The 21,920-nt window shown below is 34.9% G+C and overlaps 1 protein-coding gene across 1 annotated transcript in view; it reads right to left on the bottom strand.

The window, feature by feature from the left end:
- Positions 1 to 21,403, bottom strand: part of COBLL1 (cordon-bleu WH2 repeat protein like 1) — a 59,849-nt gene extending 38,446 nt beyond the window's left edge. Inside the window, exons 1-8 of the mRNA XM_033111468.1 lie at positions 21,147 to 21,403; positions 17,925 to 18,113; positions 7,580 to 7,781; positions 7,120 to 7,348; positions 6,256 to 6,294; positions 1,772 to 1,869; positions 1,440 to 1,676; positions 1,329 to 1,340 (exon numbers count right to left, since the gene is read on the bottom strand). Coding sequence (XP_032967359.1) covers positions 1,329 to 1,340; positions 1,440 to 1,676; positions 1,772 to 1,869; positions 6,256 to 6,294; positions 7,120 to 7,348; positions 7,580 to 7,781; positions 17,925 to 18,113; positions 21,147 to 21,403 — 1,263 coding nt within the window. The remainder of the gene's footprint in view (positions 1 to 1,328; positions 1,341 to 1,439; positions 1,677 to 1,771; positions 1,870 to 6,255; positions 6,295 to 7,119; positions 7,349 to 7,579; positions 7,782 to 17,924; positions 18,114 to 21,146) is intronic.
- Between the last annotated feature and the right edge of the window lie 517 nt (positions 21,404 to 21,920).

Here is a 21,920-nt window from a genome sequence, read left to right as displayed (position 1 = left end):
TTTATGACTTACTATGAAGAAATGTAATAGGGTTACAACCACAAAATGAGTCTTTGGGGACCCTCACTTGGCCTCTGCTTACCTCATTCAGTTTCAATCTCTGTTTCTTACTCAGGCTCAAGCATGCCAGAATCTTCACATTCTGCATCTTTGAATAAGATTCATCTTGCCTGACTAATGCACCACCACACATATTTTAAGACAACCCAAGAATCAGCTGTTCTGTGACAGTTCACCTGACAACTAAGCAGTTAACCCTAGAAAACTTTGTTAGTAAATGATTCTATCATTTGAAAAAATAATTAGCCTCCTGATCTATAAGATGAGATTTCATATCACCACCATTAGACACCAGAATCTTAATAGAAATAAAAAGACAGCTTAATAGATGGTTTTCCAAGTAGCTACTAAGTTTAAGCATTTTTTTGTTCATTTTTATCTATTTGAGCTGCTATTTACTTTCTAAAGACACATATGACCGTGTATAAATTACAACTACAACAACAGTTACCTTTTTATTCGTTAAGGAAGCACAGAAATGTTTATTAGTTTGTTGGGAAGAATGAAATTACTTCAGCATTGAATTTAATAAGCTTCCCAGGGGGAAACGAAACCCTTCAACTGGATACAAGAAAACTTCTCAGTATCTCAAATATCTCAAAGTTACTTCAGTTGTTTATCTGATTACAAGCAACAAAATATGTGGCCTCATGTTCAATCACATTTACTTCAAACTTCATTTATAATCTACGTGAAAAAAGCAATGAAACAACAGATTTTATGGGCATGAAAAGTAGTTTGCAAATGGATTTCTACAAAACAGCATACTCCAGGGAAATTTGGGATTGAAGAGGAGCAATAATAAGAAAGTTTGGGGGAAAAGTACACCTAGAATAGTGCTTTGAACATAAAAGTATATAAAAGTAACAGCAATATATTCTACATAAAAAGATTTCTTTAAAAAAAAAAAAAACTATAGAGTAATGTACTCGTATGTACCAGGCACACACCAGAATATCTCCCGTGAGAATCTCAGTCAGGTCCAAAAAGATAAATCTAGTCAGAAAACCATGAAAGTGACAAAAAATCATGTTGCTGTTAAAAAAAAAAAAAAGTGCTGTTCAAAAAAGTTGGCCTATTACTAGTAGACCAGGACTTTATGGTATATGGATGATTTATTTGCTTGAATGTGAAAGCTACTTAAAATTGACCTATTTATTCTTAACTACATTGCAGAACTGTACGTATAATAGAGAATCTCTTCCAACTACCAATCCTAGTAGTAACTACTATGTATTCACTTTATTACACTAGTAACTGTTACTAACCTTATTTGTAGCCTATAGGGGAAAAAAAAAAAAAAAACAACAAGTTAGATAAGAGGAAAAAGAGATGGTCCCCTGCCATAGCCTAAAAAGAAACAAAACAAAATTCCGCACCTTATCTGTTTCATCCACACTCATGGATTTTACCACGCAAGAAGCCGGCCTCTCCTGGATGTGAGCAAGATCCTGGGGTACGCTCTGAGAGGCAGCCATTGGAGGCAGTGGAGCCCGTCTCTTCTTGGGTATATCCGATGGCAGGGTGTTTGAAACGTAGGTCTTGGAAATGGTGTTGGATCTCGTAAAAGTTGGGCGATTACTACTTACGAGAGGGGTTGCAGGGGCACTTGCAGTCTAAGCAAGAAAAGAAAGGCAAAAATCTATATGCAAATTCAAGATAAAAAGCACATGCAATTAAAAACAGATTAGATACAGAAGAAAATACTTACTTGATCCCGCTTTTTCTTACTGCGTTGAAAAAAGCTGAAAAAACCTTTGTTTTCTTTCTCCTTCATAATGTCTAAGTTTTGTGATATTTGGCAGGACTCTAAAATAGAAGAAAAGCATCTTCTTTTTTGTACACAGGGTTGTTATGTTCACCTCCAAGGTTTCTCTCAATTACTTTCCTTTGAAAAATGTATCTAATTATAAAAACTACTATGAACCATGCAGTCTGCTAGGCACTTTATATCTTATTTAATTCTCAAAGCAACAGGTAAATTTAGTATTACTATTCCTGTTTCACAGTGGAGAAAACTGAAGCTTAGAGAAACTAAGAGACTTATTCAGGGCCGATAATCAGGAAATGACAGAGATACAACATAAACTCAATTCTTTGTGACTCAGAGTCTGAGTTCCATAAACAGTTACCAGCATTTCGAAGTAAAAAGGGGTCTTTGAATTAAATGAGATATGCAGTTGCTATATATAGTTTGTCCCTTTGTTTATTTTGAATAACTTTGTCTTAGAGCTAAAATATCATGAAATATTTTATCCAAAACCTGATTCATTATAGTTACTTAGTACTTTGTTAATTATTACATAAACGTTATTTCTTTAATCCAGTGATTCTGAACTAGAGGTGATTTTGTCAACCCCCCACCCCCATCCCCAGAGGACATTTGACACTGTTGGGGACAATTCCGGTCGCCACAAATAGGGGCAGGGTGAGGAGAATTCATTACTGGTTATCTACTGGGTAGAGGCCAGTGATGTCACTAAACATATTAAAATACCCAAGGCAGCCCCTCAACAACAAAGCATTACCTGACCCCAAATGTCAATAGGGCCGAAAGTGAGAAATCACATTTTAATCAGAATGGTAAATGCCAAACTTCAAAGTTGCATATGTATATACATTTTCCAAAAAGCATTTCTTAATGTCAACTGAAATGGCCTACAAACAATGACAAATCCATGAGTGCTGAGTCACCCTGACCCAGACTGTCTTTAAATACCATTTCAAACTATATTTGCTTAAGAATGTTTGAGTCTTTGTTGATATCAAGGGACGTGCAGGATGAGCCTGGAATATCTAATCCTACCAGAGAGAAAGTAATCAATATCTACTGGGGTCATTTTAAAAAGGCTACAGAACCAATCTCATATGGCTTCTACTGGCAGAAATCCAGACAATTTGGGTACCATAAAAATAATGCGACAAACTGAAACATATGTCATACGTTTAATTCCATGCATTCACAGTGACACTAAAAAAACCCTGATCCTCATTGTTTACCTTTGTGTAATGCTAGGGAACCAGTATTTAAAAAACTGATGAATGGAAAAAAAACATTACACATTTATCCTGCCTTTTCTGAATGAATTCTACCTAAATAGATAAATAACTGACATGGAGAAATTTGCTTTTTTAGAAGTATCTCAACTCATAATTAAAGGAATGTTTGCAATAGATTATGACCATTTTTCAACTCCTAATTAACTAAGACATAGGCAATAATTATTGATGGCTAACATCAAAAAAGATAACTTGTCATTACATGTTTGCTAATGAAAGTACCCAATACCACCTATGAAGGAGTCTTGCAAAAATATCTTATTCAAATCTGATCAAGATTCTAGATTTAACAATTTATAGGAAATAGGATAGAGAAACATGTTATGTGGCATCACAAGATGCAATTAGCAACATTCTGAATGTGGGAAACTATAAGACCAATGACCTGGTTTATTCAACAAATAAATTGAAAATTTAAAAAGAGAGAAAGAGAGGTAAGGAGGGGGATCTGTACATTTTAGAAACATCTCTACTAAGAAATATGTGGGTTTTATGGTAAATCACAATATAATGTAAGTGATCTAGGAAACAAAGTACTGTATATTGAAACCAATAGGATATAGCTGAAGTAACACTTAGGGGTAAATGTATAGTATTTTTACTTAAATGTTCAAAAAATTAAATTATAACAAGTAGGGGCTAGTCCAGGAAAGCAAAGATAGTTAATGCCAATAACAATATTTATGGAATATGCCTTAATAACATATTAGAGAACTGTATTTCACAAAATAAAACTTTATGAATCTGATGCTTCAAATCTTAAATAAGCAGTATGCATTTGGTACAATGAGTTTACTGGCAAAGCTAACAACTAATAATGAACATGTGGATAGCATATTATGGTTAAATTTTTTTTTACATATCTAATTTATTTTTTGGAACAATTCTATGAGGTAGATACCGTGTTTCCTCGAAAATAAGACCTAGCTGGACAATCAGCTCTAATGCGTCTTTTGGAGCAAAAATTAATATAAGACCCGGTATTATATTATATTATATTATATATTATTAAGACTGGGTGTTATAGTAAAATAAGACCAGGTCTTATATTAATTTTTGCTCCAAAAGACGCATTAGAGCTGATTGTCTGGCTAGGTCTTATTTTTGGGGAAACATGGTATTATAAGTTATCATTCTGAGCTCCTTTTCTAAATTTGGGGATGTAAAGAAATGGAAGTGGGTAGTATCACCCCATCACATATATGAGGACCCACATGACCAGAGAATTTGAATAACTCATAGGCATTAAATGGTAGAACTGGAAATGGTAACCATTTAAAGATTATTTATAATACCTCTATTTTTTTTAAATATGCAGTAGCACTTTAAGATAGAATTTTATTTCACTTTAAGATAGAAGCCTCCACTAATTGAATACAGATATACAATTAAATTTAGTTGGAACAGTGGATGGAAAATTCACATGATGATACAGTGCAATAAATATAACCAGAGTATTCCATATAGCTATTTTTGGTAAAGTAATTTTCAGGCACCAGTCATCCTTCACAGCAGCTAACCCCTAATTCCTCACTTAATGCTCTGTGTCAGGGATCACTGCATGTCAAAGTTAAACACTAAGACAAACAAGGGCTGGAACTTACTTAGAAAGCAACTCAACTACTGCAGTTTCCTTTTTCCAGAACAGCGGCTATCAGGAATGGCATGCAAAGTTCTAAGCCTTCTGATAGTATCTGACAAAATTAGGAGGCAGAGGCACTTATAGCTATTAGATTGACCTTGTAGATTCTGACATTAAAAGGAGCTTTCTTAATTTCCTATTCCACTGTCATAATGTTATGTTCATAACATTTAATGCTCTAAAGAAGCCACATACATTTTTGGTTGGAAGGGTTGTTAGCAATCAATGCATTCAACATCTTCAAAATAAGGCCAACAAGATTATGGAATTTGCTTTGGGTCATGTATGTAGAAAATGGCAAAGTTCGGAGCAAAAGCCAAGTACAAGTAATGGAATGTTGCCAGAAAGAACCACAAAGACAACTTTTTCCAACCTTTTTATTATCATAGAAGTGGACGGTGAGATCCAGACAGATAAAGATATTTCCCTCATCTGCTTGTCAAATGAGCTTGACAATCAATGTGGTGTCAATTAAAATACCTGCCTTCTGATTATCAACCGGTACACACTTTAAGATCATACGAAATTTCAACTCCTTTGATTAGGCTAGTATTCATGATAGGCACAAATAATAAATAATTATACTGTTACTTATGTGGGCTTAGTTCTTGGAATTGAGAGGCTCATTGTGCTATGGGAAAATTGGAAGTGGGGAAAGAAAGAAGATTCCAATAACACAAAATGTGTACAGTTTATTGTGTTTTTATTATATTTTTTTTAGTAGGGTGGTAATTATTACAGTAATCAATTATCTGAGCCTATCCTTTTTTAATGGGGGAAAGAAGACTTCTACACTTTATTATTATTGGCTATGTTTAATAAAGTTTTCACTATAAAAGTAATACATTCCCATTATAAAATTCTGTAATATAAAGAAAAGAAAGATGAAAAAAGTCACCCATAGCCATAACATGCAAAGGTAACCACTATAAAAATTTTTTATATATTTCTTTTCAGAAATTTCATGTTAAAGTTTTTTTTACAACTGTATTAAATACATTAAAATGCTTTAAAAGCTAATTTTAGTATAAGCCATTTCCCAAGTTATTACAAAATATTCACAAACAATTTAATGGCTGTAAAAATTTGCTATATGAAAATACCCTGATTATTATGAATAATTGTTTAATGGAAATAATCTAATATCCTTTCATGGTATCACCAAACTATCAGCATTTGTACCCAATAAAGATCCTAGCAAAATCATTTTTTCTTGTCTGAGAGTCAAGAATATATTCCTCTCATTCTTAGGGTAATATTAATTTAAAACAATTATTGAAATGTAATTGTATTAAATTCAGAAATCAAGGAGGGCCTTATAAATTATTTTTCAGGAAATAAAACACATAGATTTTCTAAGTTAAAATCTCTTATACAATGTGCACATTAGTAATGTTAAGAAAACAGGCAAAATTAGAAGTTTATTCTCAATTTACCCAATAGGAATAGAGATTTCATTTTATTATTTGTTTCTACTGATTCCTATGTCTTACCTTGTAAAGATGACTTATTGAAGGCAGTAACAGAAGTGGCTACAGAGGAGGGGGTAAAAGAGGGTAAATTGACTTAAAGATGATGTTTGTCCAAATATACAACATCACGGAGTTGACATAGTTGTCAATGTATTTACATAAAGCCACAATCTCAGGATAAAGTTTGACGTTCTCTATGCATAGAGAATGTAAGTACGTGTCTCCTTCACTAAACTTTTGCTTCCCCTAATAAAACAGATCCATGTTGAATAAATAAGCTTGCGTTTATGTATTTATTAGACATCATACAAACCAACATTATCTAAGATCTCCAAATTTTAATACATTAAATTATTTCTATAGATAAATATGGCAAGCTATTCCTATTTAGAACATTTCTGGAATTAAACTGATTCATTTTATAAACCAGTTGATTTTGGGTGCTGAACTTAGAAAAAATTTGACAAGAAACTTCCAAACTTGAATGATAATTAAGACCCAGACAAAACCATGCTGAGGCTATAGTAATTGACGGTTGATTAGAGCAACAATGAATTTAGATGTAATTTTTTATTCTCTATTTAAATCTCAAAGCCACAAAGAATTAAGTTAAATTCCACCAAAAAAGTATTCATGGGTAGATGGAAAAGTGTAAAATGTGATGACAGCTAAGAAAGACAAGTTCTCATTCCAATTTCAATAACTGAAATCAAGTTAAATTTTATCACATTTAGTTTTTTCTTACTTCCAATGACATGTATTGACTTCTATCCATAGGATCCATTAAAGTCTCATTATGAACTTGAGAATAACCATACATAAACACAATACATGCACATATACATATATGCACATCAAGTGAATAAAACAAAAAGTCTTACTTACCTCTGCTGACATCCATGGCATATAATTCTCTTAGTCCCAGGTCATTAAGAGATTTCATCAAGTCAAGGGGCTCCTGAGACTGATAGTCCTTCAACAACAGTGTATGTAATGGATCAAACTCACATTTGCTGCATATAATGGGTGCAAGTTCTTGAAGTGATGCATGTGGGTTAACTCTCACTATTGTCTTCTGCGTTTTCTTAAAATTGATCACCACTCGCACAGTTTTCTGAAACACATATTAAAACCACAGAAATACCATAATTTACTGAAATAAACTTTCTCAATGTCTAGAATAATGAGAAATCTACAAGTATATATTCATACCATAAACAGAATTTTTCTATTTTCGTGTAAAATTCTCTTTTTGATTAATGTTACTTCCTAAATCTCAAGAAGATTCGTAGAAAATATATCAACTGTTTCTATAACATATCAAAACCTACAGTGAAATTCTTACCTCTGGTATTATAGGTGTAGGTTTTTTCTTTTCCAAAATTTTTGGCTTTAAAATTACTTTCTCCACCTCCAACATGCCTATTGGTGTGTTTGGCTTAAATTTAATGGAGTTCTTTTCAGCTGACAGCAGATCAATTGTGTAACTTGATGGATTTAAGTGATACTGTGCGCAGAGGAATATCAACAAGTCCATCATAGGTTTACTGTAAAACAAGAGTAATACTGATCGTAAAACAACTTCATAAAACAACTGTTAAAGTTACTGTTTCAAGAATTTTCTTAGGGTCTCTTGTTTTAGTAGATAAAACCCTACAAAATAGTATTTGTGAAAGCAGCTTTAAAATCTAACTACACGATATTTAAGCAGACAAAATTGTTGTACTTAAAAAGTCCTGAGTAGTATTCAGAAGAGCTTGCTTGGACCATAGTGGTGGTTTAAAAATTACCTATGTTTTATCTGCCAAAATGTCTTCACATTATATATTTCAGGAGAAGGAAAATTCCTTTCCTTACCCAAGAGGAGTCACTTAGTTTAGCAGATGCTCCTTCACAATATTATTTAGAATATTAGCAGTTTTTAGCTTACAAATTGGTTATATTCCAAAGTTCTCATAATAATAAAGCATTAAGAACTATCACCCTTTGGGCTTTAGAAAGTATAGTTAAGCATCTACCAAATCCTATAGAAGAGTGTAGTACAGATTTCTTAATTCATTCAAACAGTATTTAATATTTTCTAGGAATTGAAGACAGTACAAGTGTTATGGCATAGCTGCACTCATAGGTCTAATACTCTACTAGATAGAGTAGTAGAGTATTAGAGTAATGGCTCCTAACTTTGCCATTAGTATACTCTAATACTCTAATACTACACTAGACCAATTGTCCGCAAACTATAATCTGCAGGTCAAAGTGGGCCCACAGCCTGTTTTTGTAAATAAAGTTTTATTGGAACACAGTCATGCTCATTTGTTCACATAATATTAGGGCTGCTTTAGTGTTACAATGGCAGATTTGAGCAGGATGTGACTGAGACTCTATGGCCCACAAAGCCTAATTATATTTACTATCTGGTCCTTGACCAAAAAAAAAAAAAAAGTTCATGGGCAATAAAAAAAGCAAACATGTAAATGCATGAGACAATTTCAAACTGTAATTCAATTTTAAAAAGTAATGATAATACAGAATTTATTTCTATAGGAAACTGCACACTGAACTTGAGATCCAGAGACACATCTCAATTTTTTGCTTCCCTTTTCACAGATTCCAATTGTTGGCACAGACTTGTGTTTTCATTCACACCATCAACAGAACAATGTGGTCTCTGAGTCTTTTTTAATTGAGCCCTTAAAGAAAGCCACTAAAAAATATTTTGTATTATATGCTTTTCTGAAATTTCTAGTGATATTTAGCTGTTAGTTCGTATTTAAGACTGAAACACTGTGTAAATTTAAGTCCTATTTTCATGGATTGAGGTACAGGTTGATGCACTTTACTTGAGGGTAATCAGGTGGTCAGCTATTTTTTTTTCCCACTGGGAAAAACAAATGTCAATAAATAACTTTCCAGTCTCTTGACTAGAGATATAAAACTGGCTACTGGCTTTCAGGAACTTGACAGGGAAATGAGGCTAGGAATCTCACCATTTAGGGTGCAATCTTCAATTTAGTACATCTGTTTTCATATGCACCTCATCCCCACTCTCCTAAGTGGAGTTTCTATGTCTGAAGCAAAGCCCTGTCCATTGTTGTTATGCATCTAGGTTAACACACCTTTGAAATAATAGTAACCAACCTCAAGAGAGCACATAATCCTGTTAACTATCCTGTAATCCAATCCCTGCTTTGCTTTCTCCCACCTTTATGTAATCTTCCGTATGTTCCCTCCTTGATCCAAATGCATAAAAGAAATTGCAAAATTTTCAATTCTGAGAAGCATTTGAGATATTGCTTCCTAGCAATTGTCACCATTTCGGGCTCAAATAAGCTCTTATAAAAATTCTCCACAGGTTTGGATGTTTCTTACATTGACAAATCTTTGCATTCTCTCCCAGATTTCATGACAAAAAGGTTTCACATGGACTAGAGCTATAAATCATGACTTGTGAACTCCACACTGCCTAAATGTTTTCTAATAAAATTGCCTCTTCGAAAGGCAACTAAAAACCATAGAACTTCTTGATGACTTTGTTCTTTCATTCTATAATTCTGGGTTCAATCCTTTATTCAATAATTACAGAAGTCAATTTTGTCTTGAACATATTCCTATTCCCAGATAAATGCAACAGACTAGAAAGTTCTGTAATGGACATAAATACAGATGGGAATTTAATACTGCATATGATAATGGTATTTCAAATTTCTGGGAAAAGAAATTTTCAGAACTGATATTGGAAAAATTGACTAGCTATCTAATGAAAAATGTTACGTATCTACCTTATTCCTTACACTAAAGCAAGCTTCAAGTGGACTAGATATATAAAAATGAGGAAATGACTCTGGGGGGTAAAAAACAGAAAGGAAATCCATCTTCATGTACTTTATGTTCTAGAGCACTGCTGTACAATAGAATGAAGTAAATCTGGCAAGCTCAGTGATTGCAAGCAACCTCACAGGCTGATCTGACCATAAATTTCTAACTGGGCAGGTCAAGATGGGTAGTCTCACCCCAGGGATACCACAAAGTGGCAAGGTTGCTAAAAGGACCCAATAGGAGCCCTAAAATGTTCATCTAAATTATTTTCTATGTGATATGCTTGCTAACCTCTCCCTGGTAACCCACAAACTATCACCAAAGTCCTGGTAGATTTGGAAAGGATTAAAGAAAGAAAATTTCAAAAGTTAGAGACTGAAAAATCATCCAAAAAATAAGATAAAGTTGGAGCCATAGGTGGCTCCAAGAATATAAACCCTGGGGAATTTACAATATTATTATAAAGGGGATTGGATCTTCCACAAGAAGTAAGATAGCGGTTCAGGCTAATTATTTCTAGAACTTAAAGACAATGACCTCAAGATGTTATCTGGGTCCCATTTATACCTAGATGTGAACTTCTCTCTAGGAGGACCACCTTTTAGCAATCTTTATTTCCAGGACCTAATACACAGTGAGGTCAATGTCATTGAGTGAGGAATTTATAGGAATCAGTGATTATTTATGTCAGGTAATTTTGCTTAAACATTCATGAACTCAAACACACAGCAAACAATGTATAACTGAGATCTCTACACTATCTGACACATAAAAAGACTAAGTTGTTGAAAGGAGGTTCATATGATTTAAAAAAAAAGAAAGAAAACATAGGCGTGAAGGCTGTTGTTTATTTGTTTGTTTAATTAACAAATTTGACTAGCAGCCTTGTTGTGTGTAAAGCCATGAATGACATCTTCACACAGAGGTGAGATATAAGCATTAAGTTGAGCTAAGATCTTTGCCAAAACAGCCTCAGATCAGTTCAAATGCTTGAAGTATTTAATTGAAACCTCAGCCTTTGGCACTAAAAGCACAGAAGAGATGACCCTGACCTAGATGATTCTGAGGGTGAGAATTACTGACTGCCTAGCTCTGCCATAAAGGAGCTGTAACACTATAAAAGTAGGACATTAACATTTGAACTGACCCTGCCTCCAGTGGGGGCTGCTGCGGGGAGTAACTAGTCACAAAGTGCACCCACAGAAAATAAAATTATCTCTTGAGTGTAGTTATTTAGAATTATACAGCCAGATGCCAAATTGTTTCTACCAAAAACAGTTTTGGTTTGAGGATAATTATCCAGAGCTGATGCACCTAACAGCAGTTGGCTAACCAGTTCGACCACGGGATCACCACAGGAAGGATGCTTGCTTTCCTGTTTGCTAGAGGAGCACATGCCAGCAAGCCACCTGAAACCCGAGCCAAAGCATTAAAAGTTGAAAGAGATTGACTAAACTTGATCATCACTTCCTCATTCAGATAAGAAACAGTTTCTTCCTCCTCTATACCACCACATAACTTTGAATTTTGGTTCATTATATTACTTAACAGAGTCTTCTTTGCGTTAATATTATTTACATATTTTTTCTCTTGTAAAATAATGATTTCCTAGTGGGCAGTCTCTCTCAAAACTTTTTTTAAGACTGTCTAAAAACTCTTCTTGGAAAAAAACAAAACAAACTCTTCTTGAAAATGGAGATATCTCTCTGAGATTTCCTACTTCTTTTTACAAATAAATAACAAGGCTTTATATTAATTTCATATGTATTACTTCCTTTGAGCCCACAAACACCACAAAAGCTATTCCCACTTAATGAATGTGAAAACTGAGGTTAGAGAAGTTAGATGACCAGATGACGAAGAGCATATGTAGAATTAGGGAGCCGTTAGGATTAGAATGTCCTGACTCTTAAAACTGTACTCCTTTAGCTACCATTTAGTTGAATAGAACCACAAGTCAGGATGCAGGATGGGGCGGATGGTTGGCAACGGGCTGTCTGCTATCTGCTACAATTGTACTTCATAGATTGATGACATCACTAAACCACCCCAAAATACACTGGTGACCCTTCATGCATTTGTGACACACATGCATTAGTGTCCTAGTTGTACCTGCTAGATAATATAAGACTGCCACTTCTGTGTTGTAAAGATCCCATTGGGTATCAAAAATGTGGGTCACGGTTCGTCAAAGAGCTTTCAGATCAGCAAGATGTATAACATCTGCCTCGGTGAATTTCCAAACCCTGGAGGTATTTAAGCAAAGTCACTTACCAATAGGGTGGCTATTAATTTATCATCCAATCTGGGACACCTGAGAGTGAAAGGGGGCACTATTAGTAATTACTCTGGGAAAACAGGTACAAACAGGGACTGTCATAGGAAAATGAGAATGCATGTTGGATGTATTTATCATGAATAGATGGATTTCAAGCACTTGATAAGGAGCTGATCTTTATGCATAAGATTATTCCTTATTATGATTCTTTAAATCTGCCCCAGTACCTAACAAAAACGTTTTACACATTTTCAACAAATCTTTAAAACAGTTGAGTTGAAATGGTTCTAGCTGTCCCATGAAAATGCACACCAATAACCCAATTAGATTTACCAATAATAGTATGGGGATTTTGAGAACATTCCCTATTGTTACTGATGATTATCCATCTTACATTAGTTAACCCACCTAATTCAGTAATGAGTTCAGGAGGGTGTTTAACAGAAATGACTCACATTCACCTCGTAGTATCTTGCCATTTTTCACAGTCTACTATATTCCAACAGATGGCACTGTACTCCATGTAAAAAGTTCTTGAGCTCATTACCTCACCTACCCAGTGCCAGTCAAAACCTTGGGAGAGTTAGTCTTAACTGTGCTATAAATTGGTGATACTGGACAGGCAAATCAGACCACAGATCATGTGCAACATGTGTCTGGGTTATTTTATAGCCAAAGGTCAGACCGTTAAGGTGACTTGCTTGAGGTCACAGAGCAAGCTATGGAGTCAACGATAGGGCCTAACATTTCTAACTTCAAGTTCTATGCTTTCTTTATTTGTGTTTTCTTTCGTGTCATTCGCAGATTTGCTCAAACCAAAATAAATTCCTATTTATGGTAGGGGCAGAAAAGAGCGAAATGTCCTGTTAGACAAGATGTTGACTCCACTCTTCCCTTTTATAAGAGAGAGTGTACTAGGATGGCTATATTAACATACAGGGTGCTCCCCTGATAGGCTAACAAACAGGATCACTGGCAGTGTTTTACCAAGTTTTCCAATTTGAAACTTATTTAAAATTGTCCCAGAGAAAGAGAAAAGAGGAAAAAGGAACAAATACTTCTTCAGCAAGGAATAACCATATACTGGGCAGATATGTGACTATAAGGTAAGGACCCAGAGTGATGTACAAATGTACCCACACATTTCCTTATTCTCTATAGGGTCTGTCTGTAACAGTTTAGCCTATAAGCTCATTTTCATTAAAAATTAACTTTTCCCAATACTGGTGGATACCACCCCTTATGGTGTTGTATGGTGTAACATTTCCTGAGGGGGACAGCCCCTAGGCAGCTTGTCTCTAACAGCAGTCCCCTTTAATGTTCACCGTTAGTAAGGAACAGAACTGCTCTATCTGGTGAAAAAGGTCCTTCACTCTACCAGCACCACACACACACATATACAGATATATGTGTGTATGCATATATGCATACACACATATATACAGACACATATATACCTATACTACAGTGCCTTGTATGAGTATGTATACATAAAATATTCTAATGCCTCCTTCCTTCAATCCAATCATACATGATGTCAGGATACATAGAAATGCCCAAGTTTTCAGGCTGGCACTGCAGCTACCCTCAATGTAAGCAAAGGAATGCGAAGGCAAGATGGAAGACTTGGGGTGACTTTTGGTCACCAAAAAGGCAGTATCACTAAGCTCTGGTACCAAAAGATTGTTAAGCCAGCACAAGGCAATCAACCTAATTTAGGATAACAAGATTTTAGTTTTCCCCTGAGCATGAAGTCTAGTACCACCTCCAACCTTATTGTGTTTCCTAATCTGAATAAGCTCTTTGGTGAAAAAATCTATGTACAAGTAAGAGCATTCTTCTGAAGATAATGCTGTGCATACACATTCTCTCAAATGGAACATTCTAGCGTACCTCTCCATGAGTTACATAAGATGACAGAGGGGAGGGAACATTCTAAAAATTTCCCCCAAGAATATATTTTGGAAAAAAAGAAATCTAAAAACTTAAATGAATCATGCAAGTTTTCTAACCATTTATTTTAGTATAATATTAATATTATTCTTCAAAGGAAATGCATAAAAATAATACTATCAAAACAAACATAACATATAGGGAATATTTTGATGAATTAAGAAAAAATTGTCTCAAAAATTACATTAGAGACCCTTCACAGTGACATATGGAACTCTGATTTATTTAAGAAAACCCTAAGTACTAAAACTTATTTAAAATTACTCTTCCCTAGTCCCCTACCAAACTCCTGTATAATTTTGTTGAAACTTTTCCTATTCTAGTAACAAATCCATGAAGAAATTTAAGTTATAATCTATGTCACAGGTCTTCACATTAGATAGCTAACATTTTTCAGAAATAGAATATATTTTTCTATTTGAACATTTTTGTTGTCATCATTAAACAGTTATTTTTTTAAAAATAGGCTAACAATAGTTAACAACATTCAAGCTACCCCAAATCACATTAAGTTATCCTAAATTGTACTCTAAAATATCTAGAATCACCCCAAAGATATCCAGAATCAAACTCTTAACGATATTTAGAATCACACAACCACTTTTAATCATAAACAATATAAAAATATTAGTCATAGCATCTGCAAATTGAGTCATTCCTGAGTGATAAAAGTATTAGGAACAAAGTCCCTAAATCAAACCCCCTAGTAAAAATAATGATATGAAATGAATTCTACTCTCAGAAAAAATGTCCAGCCCTATACAAAATTTAAAGAGCAATCAGAATTTGGGGCATGCCCAGCCTGGGTATTCTTGCTTTGCTATCTACCTGGAGAAAATATCTTCATTTAAAAGATCCTGGGAAAGCAACCAGGGCCCATCCAAATGTCTCTCAAAGCACATCAGTTAAGTTGCTGTCTCCATCTACATATAAGGGTTTAGGGAGACAATATGCATTGTAATGAATTTATTAAATGCCTATTGCATTGCACCAAACTGTGCTAAGCACTAGGAAGAAAAGTAATGATGCCCACATGGATCTTATGGTTTATTTAAAAAGATAAGGCATACATATAAATTATAGCATAGGACAACAGATGATAACCATCAACAGTATAAAGTGTCAGAAAAGTTTGGAAGTCATAGGTAATAATTAATTCTGGGGAGATCAAGGAGCCTTTATATGAAAAATGTCACTTCAGTTAAGGAAACTAACTGGAGAAAATGTGGGTGGCAGGGTACTCCACATGGAAAATCTTTCATAAAGGTGTGGCGCTGGGAAAAGTAGAGTATCTGCAGAACAAAAGAGTCATGGGGTTGAAGCTAAAGGTATTTAAAGGGGAGTGGAGAAGGAAAAGCCTACTTAATATTGGAGGAGAAGAAAATAAGGTGTGCCAATCTCCAGGCTTGGTAGCTTGGACTTCCTCAATTTGGTATTGAATTGTTGTCCCTGAAGTTTTTTGTTTGTTTGTTTTAATCAAAGTGGTGCCACAAACAGAGGGGTGTTATAGATTAATCTGAGGGTAGAGAGTAAATGGAGAGAGCTCAGCGTTAAGGAAAGAAGTTCTGAATAGGAAATGGAAGAAGTCAATATGTGCCAGGCACTGATAGTATTTCATTTAATCCTAACAACAGTTGGTTATAAAACATTTTTATCGATAAGAAAACTGGGGCAATTCAACAAGAGTTGGCAGCCCAGAAACAAAAAGCCGATTAATAGAAAATTACTCAGGTTTAAGGACCTGGGAGGCAAACATGCTGGAAGGTCAAAAGGGTGAGGAAAACCTAGGGTCCTGTAAGTACAAACATAGCAGAAATGACTGGTGCAGAATCCAAGTTGAAGAAAATCCAAGTTGAATCCAATATGAAGAAAAATGCAACAAACAGAAGAGCGGTCATAAATCAGACGTCAAAAAGTTTGTGTGCAAAGAGGGCACCCTAAGATCTCAATAATGGGGCAGCTTTCAGTGATGAGATACCACCATCCCGGTGGACAGTGGAAGCACTACGGATACAGGTTCCCAGAGTTAAGGAAACAGAAGACAAGTTAGCTTAGGGTAGCATGTGGAAAAGTCTAAAATAATTGGGATGGCAGACAGGGTTGAGAGGAAATCCATAATTCTAATACTGAAGTCACTGAGGTTAAAAAAAAATCTGAAGACCCCAGAAGACTGATAGCAGAGAAGACGGCAATATAAACAGATGACTGGGACATCTGAGAAGAACTTTGAGAGTACTGATAATGAAACCATTGTTACCTGTCAGCCTCAGTGAAGAACTGAAAAAAATGCTGACTTTTTCTTTTAACTTGCTTTGAATGGAGGGAAAATAAAAGGAATTGCCTTTATTGTGCCAAGCCACATCCATCATCATTATTATTTTTAAACCAGGGTAATAGTATTATTTCAAAGACTGAATATGATGGCCATTGTCTCTGACTTACAAGATGCCTTCCTCACCCTGAAGAGACATGACTCAGGTGACGACCTGCACCCGAGGCAGAAGCCCACCCAGGACTGTCACAGGGGTCTCAGCCTCATCAATACGATACAACGTGTGATCGCCAAAACTATTTCAACACAAAATAAATGGCAAAATCCAACTTACTTAAATTTCGTGAGAATTTAATAATACTATCAATTGTTACCTACTGTTGAACTTTTTTATTTTCATGGACTTGCAATAATTTGTAAAGCTACACATAATCTTAATGATAAATTGTAAGATTAAGGTTGAGTTTCTTCTAGATAAAACCACATTGTAAGAATATAATACCCAACATGTTGCTTACTTATTCTGTTGATCTACACACACACACACACACACACACACACACACACACACACACACACTATACTAAGGTCAAAACGGATTAAATATCTAAAACAGGGCTCCTGATAACAAACAGGTGGCTGGAGGTGAAAGGTGGAATAAAACCAAGTATACAACTCATATAATTTTCCACTTCAAAATGAAGTGGAAAATTACACTTGGCTTTATTAAAGTTTTCCAATTTTCATACAAGTATTAAAAATATCAGTCTCCTAAATCACATCTTCACTTTTTCTTGCTGGGTTAACATTTAAGTTTGCATTTCTATTAACTTATCCACATTGTTAGCAAATTAATTAAATCATTCAATGATGTGAAAAATCCAGCAAGTTAAACAGACATTTATCTGTTTTGATACATAAAGAAGCATAACATTTTAAGAGTAGTTAGTAACTTCTGGAAAATCAAATTTCAGGAAACAGCTTAAGAGAAAATGAGTAATTTGGAGAGAAAGGGGAGGGTTTTCTTATGGGTCACTGGCTTGCTTTTGTAATTTTGACTTACAAAATTAATATAACTGATGACTGTTCCTCTGGGAAAGTCTATTTTTTTAAAAAATATTAAACAATGAACAAAATATAAAATAGTTCTAAATTTCAAGAGTCACTTCACTGGGGTTATGGAATTCATTGCATTGATATTAAAATATTGTTAGAAACCTTCCAATACTTTTTAGCATTTTTTTAATAGTTAACTAAACTGAGTGATGAATGAAGTATTTTGTCAAAGAAAAAATCAAGAAGTATACAACAGAGAGTTTCAATGACAGGAGAAGAAAGGGTAGTTCTGGTATTTCATTCGCTCCGTCATACCTTCCATGAACAGTAGTAGATTTGATAACATCCCCTGGTAGAACAACTGAGAGTTCAATGTCTTTATCTACCATGCTTTCTTTCTGTTCCATGATGAAAGCAGAGGATTCTACAGAATCATTAACTGAAGCGGCATCAAGGTATTTGGTTTCAGTGGGAGGAAGTGGTGCCTTGGCTTTTGGTTTTTTCCTAAAATAAAAACAAAAGACAGAAAATAAAATATATGTATTTTAAAAGTAACTTTCTAATATGATCTAATTTAATAAAAACAAAAAATCTGTGTGTATATGTTTTTGACATACAGAAAAAAAATGCATCAAAATGTCAACTGTTTTATCAGCATTCTTTTGTTTGTTTTCAACAATATGTCTACATTATTTGGTAATATGAAGAAACATAATAACAAAGAAATTTGATATCTGCCTCCATTAAGTTCAGTTCAAGTGTGTTCACTATAGCAAAGTGAATGTATAACATTTTCTTTGATGGGATAAATTATAAAATCCTTACCGGTTCAGGATGGAGATCAGTATCTCATTCTCACACCTCATAGTAGCTCTTACCTTTGTGCCTTTCATTCTATTTGTTTCCAATCTAATGCCTTCTGCCTCTCTATCCAGATAAACCCTGCTATCTATCCTTCAAAGTCGAGCTGAAACTACCCTCGCCCCTCCCCCGCACTCCTACCACTTACAGTCTCCCCCTACATAGCACATACAACAGATTCCATAAATGTAACTTTTTTTTTCTGAGTACGAGTTTCAGCTCTCCGCCTACATTTATAACTCCCTGCAAGAAAGAAGCATGTTGTATTTCCTACTGCACTTAGCAATGAACAATGATCTGTGATTGGTTATTTGATAATTATATTTTTGTTTCAATGAAAAATGTTACAAATAATTATAGTAAATATATTTCAATGTCATTTATTAGAACAATCCCTTAACTGATTTATAACAGACACAGGTGGTAGGCATCCTGAAAAGGTTCACATGAACCTATTCAATGATTTGATTTGAAAAAAATTAAACATGAAAATAAATATAAAGTAACTACATGCAATTATGCATAGATTTTTTTTAAAAAAATGCTACAAATTAGAGGTTTTGAAAATGTTACCTTTATGAAAGGCTGATTGCCTTTGGAAAAACAAATATACTGCTTTCCGTTGAGAAAAATATAAAATCTAATCCCTCCCTCTCCTCATTTCCCAGGCAAAAATCAAATCCAAATAAGTAAAAGGGCTTCTTTGTAAATAAATATGTAACATCTGGCCATTTAGTATTTTTAAAATTTAAGTTCTCACAAATCCAAGCACCTTTATGCACTCAAGCATCATGGAAAAAACAGAAGCAAAGTTCCTACATTGTATATTAATTTTCTAAAATAATAGTCTTTTAATTTTTAGGAGTATAATTTCACTGTATTATATACTGCACATTAGAAAAGATTGCTTTTACAATAGTTACAAAAATAAATATTTAAAATGTTAAAATAAATATAACAAGTTTATAAAATCCATATAAAAAAACCTTCTCCAATTTCAAAACATTTTTAGTATGCAGAAATTGACCACCTCAGGTGTTCAATAAACATTTATCCTATAACAATCATTCGGCAGATTCAGCTAAACACTGGGGATGTAAAGCCATGACTCAGATCCTACCCATTTGGGTTTGTACTCCAAAAGGACTGATATATACAAACTTACAATGAAGTTTAATGATTGCTCTAATATAGGGATGCAGGTGGTAGACCTGAAGCTTATAGGAAGGGAAGCTTTCCTAGGAATCCAGAAATGTTTTACAGATGGGAGGAAATGTAAGTTGGGTTTGGGAGAATGAATAGAAACTCACAGGAAAAGACAAGAATAACTGATACTTCAGACAAAGGAAAGCAAATGGAGCCATGAAAGAAAGTGGTACTTCTCAGAATTGAACAGTTTGGTAAAATTCCACAGAGAAGTCAGAGAGGAGAAATCAATGAATCAACTGAAAAACTTTTACAAATAAGACAATTCAGGAAGGTGCCTTGGTACAAAGTTAACGTGCTAAAGCCAATAACCTATGTAAACATAAACAAAAACGAGTCAGAAACCATAATGGAAGAAAAACACCTTCTTTTGTAATAGCAACAAAAACAAATTTTTAAAAATTCGTACAATAAATATTTAACAAGAATTTTACAAAATCTACAGGATGAAAATCTTAAATGCCAAATATTCAGCTTGAATCTCTCCCTTTGACTCCAGATTTGCAAACCCAACGCCTGACATCTGGACTCCAATGACTAACTGGAATCTCCAACTTAACTGAACTTACAATTCCTCTACCCAGCTTATCCAAACCAAATCTTTTCCTCTCCAAGTATCCCCATCGCAATTCTTTCAGTGGCTAGGGCCAAAAATCTCCTCTCACACACATACAATGTAATCCATTGACAAATTCTGCCAGCTCTATACTGTATTATAAATAAACCTAGAATCTACCAACAGCCTTGTTCACCAAATGCCTCTGTTCAAGCTGCTAACTGGTCTTCCTAGTCCCAATATTGTCACTTTGCCTTCTATTCTCAATGTCCCAGCCTAGTAGCTGGAGCGATCCTTTTAAAACGTTAAGTCAGATCACGGCACATCCTCTCACACCCTCCAATGGCTTCTGATCTCACCTAGAGTAACATCTAGAGTCCTAGAATCTGTCCCCCCTTACCTCTAGCCTCACCAATCAATTCTCTCCCATTTTCCCCCGAGGCTCACTGCACTCCAATCCTAGGACTATTGCCTCGTCCTGAACACACCTAGAACATTCCTGACTCAGGACCCTCTACAGGGTCTCCTCCTGACCTTCCAATCACACCCATTTCTCTGCTTTACTCTTTGCCTTAGGCCTTAGCAGCAACTCACATCCTTGTTTACTGTATCTCCTCCCATTGAAGTCATTAATTTCATGAGAATAAGGACTTGTCTCCACTGCCCTGTATCATACGTTTGCAAATATACAGAACCTCTGGAACAATGCCTGCCACATAGTAGGCACTCATATTTATTGAATGGAAGAATTCAATGAATACTTCCCACAAAACATGACGTATCTATGCACATCATTGAGAAGGAAAAAAGTTCTTACCACCAAAAAAGAAAGTGAATTTTTTAGATCAGGATTACCTGTATTGGATTTTCTAAAAATTGATTATATTTTATTTTTTCAAAGTATTGAAAAATACATGCTAGATTTATTAGCAAGGGATAACTGGGAAATTGAGGGCTTTATAAGAGTTTTATCAGGAAGGCCAATAGAGAAGCCCAACTGCCACAGGCAAGGAGACAAAGCAGCAGGAACAACTTTGTCCACAGTGGACTTGGCTTTCAAGGGGAATCGCCGAAAATGAAGGTCTGACAGGTACGTCCTGCTGCCACCATGATCTTCCCATCCCCTGTTTTCATCATTTCGGACACTTCCCCATATCCAGGTGTTGCTCATCTGGTCTCCATTTGAATGTCCTCTCCATCCTCTCTGCCTTGACACCTATTATCTACCCTTCAAGGTCTAGACTGACTCGCAACTTCTTGGGATGTCTTACTGGTCTACTGCACACTGCAATAACTCCTCCGACTCACAGTTTTATGTTCTGTGTATGTGGGACTGTCTTATTTCCTAAGGGTCTTTGAGTCTGTGATGGAAACCCATCTCTAATTATGAGAGCTAAGCTTACCTTAAAAAAAAAGAAGAAAGAAAAGCAGAGCACTAGTTTAATATTATTTATACAGAACTTCAATGAAAAGCATCTCAGTGTTCTCTAGTATTACTTCAAATAAAGCATTTGTCACCTGTGGGCCTGGAAATTGGAAAGCATCTCTAAATCAGACCCAGAACTTTCCACACTAAACTAGAAATCCCATAGGGAAGATACAATGTGTAAGGAATTAAGTAACAAAAACAAAGCGAAGAAGTACTGTCATAAATCAGATGGGTAATCTTGAAAATTCAGAGCAATGAG

Source organism: Rhinolophus ferrumequinum, chromosome 8 (assembly GCF_004115265.2).
Source record: "Rhinolophus ferrumequinum isolate MPI-CBG mRhiFer1 chromosome 8, mRhiFer1_v1.p, whole genome shotgun sequence".
NCBI lineage: Eukaryota > Metazoa > Chordata > Mammalia > Chiroptera > Rhinolophidae > Rhinolophus > Rhinolophus ferrumequinum.
Note: the sequence above shows the minus strand (reverse complement) of the source record. Positions and strands in the feature narration are given on the sequence as shown.